The sequence below is a fragment of the Perkinsus marinus genome (genome assembly GCF_000006405.1).
Source record: "Perkinsus marinus ATCC 50983 genomic scaffold scf_1104296967506, whole genome shotgun sequence".
NCBI classification, from domain to species: domain Eukaryota; phylum Perkinsozoa; order Perkinsida; family Perkinsidae; genus Perkinsus; species Perkinsus marinus.
The window spans coordinates 1-5,219 of record NW_003203514.1 but is presented as its reverse complement, the minus strand read 5'-3'; the positions used below and the strand labels follow the sequence as shown (position 1 = coordinate 5,219).

The window sequence follows — 5,219 nt, the reverse complement described above, 5'->3', positions numbered from 1 at the left end:
TCCGCACGAGAACGAATCCAATGCAAGTTGGATAGCGCTAGCCTCATACCTCGGCCCACGGTTGACGGAGAACAACTATTACAGGTCAATGCCTTTCATGGCAGAATTGGTCGGAATATGTTTCAAACCGAATGAGGAAAATGCAATCAATCGTCACCAACACAATGCCGAAGTTGCCACATTGATGGCCTACATTTTCAAGCTCAACTCGGCTGATAACACCGTTCCTGTCCTTGTCGTAAAACTTCCACAGAGCATTCAGGTTGGCTTCATTAAGCGGCTCAATCGCAGACGCGGATGGATGCCCAGCGGACATGTCTCCAAGTCAACCTGGCTTGGCACGAATGATGTACTTCACGTGAAAATCGTTGTCACGAAAACGGAATTGTGCGCAAGATAATCGATTGCGCGGGCGTGCGCGTTGATTCTGCGCTGACGTCAGTGCACCGAGTAAAATGCTGACGTGGTATGACGCACAGTTCACTTAGTTCGGCCCCTTCGATGCAAAAGGTGGAGGGCGGAAGCTCTGAGAGTTCCGGCATGCAGAGGAATGTCAGTCTCCGGAACACCTTCCTCCACTTTCATTGCAGCAACCCTGAATTCACCAAGGTAAGAGCAATTGACGCAATTATCTCAGCAGTGCCGCTATCGCTAGAAGGTCGGGGTCTGTGTGAAAAGACGATTCGGTCACGCGCTAGTTTGTGGAACATATGCTCAGCAGCGGGTTGTATAGACCAGGATTTATGTATTCTTAGTGATATGGTGTGGCATTGTGCACGAGTGCCCCCGAATTGCCTCTTGTTTCTTAGGTTCGGAGTTTCGATGACGTTGACGCTGCCCTTTCGGAACGGAGAGGAGTGTCTGTTCCCATCCAACGGGGAGGCAGTTTTGCACAAATGGTCCCGCTGAAAGACAAGTTACTGAATCTCAAAAGGGAGCTTCTAGGGGTAGGACGGGAGAGAACTCGGGACAGGATGATCGCGACATTCATGCAATTGGCCAACTCGACCTGCGCGCTTCAGTTATCACCGGACTCCGACGGATTCACCCGAGCATTATCCTTCTCTCGGCTCTCATTGACACAGAGCAAGTCGGCCGCCCAACTTTATCGTGATAGCGAGTATAGCATCAACAGCATGCTGAATCGGTGCTTCCATCCCTCCGCTACGCCCCCGCTTGGTGAGCCGGAGTTTGAGTGTTGCGGTAACTGCGGCACCCCAAATGATGGCTCGGAACTCTGCGAAGGCGGCCGATGGCGCTGCTCGATCTGTGGATATCTCAACGGCGCTGGCCCCGGTGTAATCGGTGGCGGTATATTAGATAGATGCATTGAAGAAGTGGGTTCCTCAACTCTATGCGTTATTTTTTCTGAGTGAGAGACCTGTTTCAGGTAACGCAGGATGTTCATACGGATGTAGCAACAGTTCACTCTGGCTCCATGGACGAACCCCAGGCTTTTGCCGATATAATGGAAAAAGAGAATGCGGAAAATGGCTCGCCATTATTAAAGTAATGCTCAGAGTGTATCAGAGTATTCGTTGCGTGTACTACCCTGATCGAGTATGAGTTACTGTGCTTCGCTTTTGAGTTCGACATCTAACACCGTCATTAAACCCCTCAACTGTTAGATGTTTGCCGCACTCGAGGGGTATTATTAAAGCATTGAATTATTTTCTGGTATTCAGAGCTCTGACGTGGCAAAATCTCTGTTACTTTTTTCCCGTCAGAGTTTGTATACCTCCTGAAACTACTGACCCCCCAGAGAAGACCACGAAACGGAAGAAGAAGCGGTCTCGGAAAAAGAGCAAAGACGAGAAGGCGCGTGACGGTAGGGGAGGGGTGAGGTTGTACAATAGCGACGTGGCTTTGTACATAAGTGAGATGCATTGTCACCTCAATCATCGTGCGAGCATCTTTCAGATGTAAAGCCTGAAGATGAGGCTGAAGTGCCAGCGCCTAAGGTGAGCCAGCACCATTCTTATTATGATCGAATCTTGTGACTCATGTGATCGACCTCAGGCAAGGGAGCCATCGCCTCATCCATCTGGTCCGATAACTACTCTAATGCTTAGAAATATCCCCAACAAGTACACTCAGGTGGGAAGGCTTCGCATTTGATAGTAAACGATGGTTTGTGTCATGTTAGCAAAGGCTTCGGGATGTTCTGGACGAGAATTTCAAGCATCAGTATGATTTTTTATACCTCCCTATCGATTTTAAGAATATATGCAACATTGGGTGAGGTTCTTCAAAGAGTTCAACTGGGTTACAAAATCATCTGCAGATACGCGTTCATTAATTTTCTCGACGTAGGCGTCGCGAACAAATTCCGAGAACACTTTCAGGGTCTCCATCTACCTGGGTTCAACTCAACTAAAGTGAGCGGAAAGATTATACACTGCTCTTTCGCGATAAGTAGTAGTCGGAACGCGCAAGCACTCGTCGAGACGTACTGCTCCGGGTGCTATATGAATAGATGACAGTGGGGTGCACAGGATTAATCGTGCTCCTCCGTCAGGTTTGCGATGTTTCAGTGGCCAGAGTCCAAGGCCTTGACGCCAATGTTGAACACTATAAGAACTCACCAGTATGCGCTCTCACAGCACAGGAGTGAGTACCCCATGGTCAAACAAGAATCGGCTCGAAGTATTTCCTGCTAGGTATCGGCCGATCATATTAGGATGTGACCCAGAAAAACCAGAGGAGTTGGGTGAGGTTCTGCCCTTCCCGAAGCCCGACATCACACCCCCAACCATCAAACTACGCGGCTCTCGAGCGAGGGCAGCACACCGTATGGCGATGGCTCAGCAACATCCAAAAGGGAATGAATAAGCAGCAAGAGTGACAACATAGTACTCAACGATGTGACTTTTCTGCTCACACGCTCAGGTGATGTTATTTTGTAACTCCACGACGTGGGTCGTGTCTCGCTCTGTTACACTTGAGACGTTTTCTGGCGATATATATCTTCAACACATATCTCCGCTATCTCGTAAAGTCTTGCGTTTCTTCAATCAAAGGTTCGTTTACTCAACGTGTTCTCTCGTCAGTTTAGTCATCTTTAAGACGATGTTGCCAGTATCTCCGGTGAGGTATGAGTCACCGAAGATTTGTCAGGCATGTAACGACTGTGATCTCGACGAGATAGTCAATCCTTGGTCTCGGACTCTGGCTCATGTGAGTTGTCGAATTTCTCCCCCTCGGTTGAAGGCCCTTGAAATTATCAGCCGAACGGTCATATTACTTGGTCGTTGCGCGTTGATACGACAATTTGTTGCGGTCTAGTAGCTATTCGCGTCCTTTGGTCAGACACTCCCTAGGGAATCACTCTTGGGCATCTTCGCTTATGCAACATGCAAGTGTCGAGTGTGCCAACGATCTCTGTCACCTCTTAAGCCGAAGTTGAAAGTGTCTACGACACGTCGAGGCTTTGAGTAAGTACTCGCTTCTGTAATTTTTCACTCGCTTGAATCGTTTCGACTCCTGAGAAGGTCGTTTTCGACGCTAAAACTCTCTGGCTAGTCTAGGCGTCGTACATCGTATTGGAAGAATGCGAATCAATTTACAGTCCAGATTAGTTGACGTTTTTCTTGTATATTCAGATACTGTAGTAAAGAGTGTTACGAGTTCATATAATAATCTAGTTTGAGTGATCTGTTGCATATATAAGTCTCCGAATGTGACCGCCTCAAGATATTTGGCGACTCTTCGGCAGCTTTGTCGGCATTATATTTGTCATCGCTGTTCTTGCCTAACATCATATGTGATGTAGTGTCGGTGTTGACCGCCCGAAATGTGAGGCGACTCCCGGCCACCGTTCTCATAGCTAACTTTGTAGCCTAAAGTAACGCATATAGGGTGAGAGAGTCAACGGTGAATCTTGTCTGGTGTGTCGTGTTACAAATTCACTTGGGCGCGGAAGTGCAAGATATAGTGGTTCAGTATAAGTATCTACAGCTGTCATTCGTGCAATTCTTGTTGTTTTTCTCGAGTCGGGCTCATTGGCTGGTGAGTTTGCAATGCTCGCAGAGGCACTTCTCTAACACACTTGACGCTAGATATCCCTGTCTGGAACTGAAGACGAGGAATAGTGTGAGGATGATTGGTTCACGACAACTCGGATACAACCTTTTGCGAGATTTTCCTGAAGAATTCCGCTCTATTCACGTAGTTCATAAGTTGTCGCGTGAGCGAACTTCAAAAATGCCAAGTGCCAGTCTCGACGACGATCTCCGTGAGCTAGCTGAAGCCGGCCAGGTGGTCTCTATCTTGAATTGGTTAGTTGCGTCTATGAGAAACTCTTTGATCAGGTTGGTCTCGCATTAAAGCTCCAGAACAAACGCAACGAACGAGCTGAGAAATCCAAGAGGCTTCTCGACCCACGTATAAGGCAAATAGGCGCCAGCGTAAGTATAGTTATTCGCTCTGCAAGTCTTTGGTCCTTGCGTAGACTGGCGTTATTCGCTGAACAGCGTAGAATACTCCAAGGTTGGCCCTATCTTTTTGTATTCCGTCTAATGGGATTATTAATCTGTGAATCATGGAGTCTATATCAGGCCGACGAATGGGAAAGGCAGATTGCTCACAAAAACGAGTGTCGTCAAGCGGAAGCTGATATGGCCAGAGATGACAGAGCCGTTCTGGAAAAACTAGACAGAATAGCGCAACAGTGGGTTATTCGGGAGGTCTGATACTCTCTCATCCCTCTCCGTTCACACAGGATTGAGGCAGAACGCCAGGAAGATCAACGCCAGAGAGAGGCATCGGCTCGACATCACTCTCTGAACAAGCTAGGAAAGACCGCTCGACGGGAGTATTTTCTCAGCGACCCCAAGAGGTCGGTTATACCTGGCTCTAATGTTCTATGATCGAGAACATTCTGTTATTCGTAGGGACTTGTCGATCGATATCGAGCATGTCGGTCCGAGCGCTGCTCAGGTGGGGATGCTCCGTGTTTATGTGCTCGAGAGTATCTGTTAGTGTTTCAGGTATTCGCTGGAGAATTCGTTGAGGATAAGAAAGCAATGCAAGAAGAACTCGTGGTGAGGATCATAGATTGTGTTTCTCAGAGAACATGCAAGGGTGCGCGTAACTCACTCACCTGTTCTTATGCGACTCGCTGATTCACATCACCCTCTTATCAATCGACGAACTGTGCATATCATATATTTGTGCATTGCGGCTAGCAGCGTTAGATGCGTCATTACTATAGTTCGCGA

At 47.9% G+C, this 5,219-nt stretch overlaps 2 protein-coding genes across 3 annotated transcripts; both read left to right on the top strand.

The window, feature by feature from the left end:
* Positions 1–501: 501 nt before the first annotated feature.
* On the top strand, positions 502–2,987 carry Pmar_PMAR026306 (hypothetical protein; the record flags this gene model as incomplete). Of its 2 annotated transcripts, XM_002768677.1 has the most annotated exons (12): positions 502–609; positions 810–947; positions 1,023–1,337; positions 1,391–1,509; positions 1,728–1,828; positions 1,921–1,961; positions 2,020–2,097; positions 2,147–2,238; positions 2,285–2,378; positions 2,519–2,610; positions 2,661–2,841; positions 2,890–2,984. In XM_002768677.1, 11 exons carry the CDS (start codon positions 502–504, stop codon positions 2,830–2,832), a joined length of 1,350 nt encoding a protein of 449 aa, XP_002768723.1. In that variant the 3' UTR covers positions 2,833–2,841; positions 2,890–2,984. The 2 variants fall into 2 exon arrangements, with proteins under 2 accessions (XP_002768723.1, XP_002768724.1); XM_002768678.1 differs by having other exon boundaries at positions 2,661–2,987.
* Positions 2,988–4,203: 1,216 nt separating this feature from the next.
* Pmar_PMAR026305 (hypothetical protein) lies at positions 4,204–5,123 on the top strand (the record flags this gene model as incomplete). The annotated part of the gene is made up of 6 exons (XM_002768676.1): positions 4,204–4,257; positions 4,311–4,406; positions 4,557–4,669; positions 4,721–4,837; positions 4,893–4,938; positions 4,989–5,123. 6 exons carry the CDS (start codon positions 4,204–4,206, stop codon positions 5,121–5,123), a joined length of 561 nt encoding a protein of 186 aa, XP_002768722.1.
* Positions 5,124–5,219: the final 96 nt, after the last annotated feature.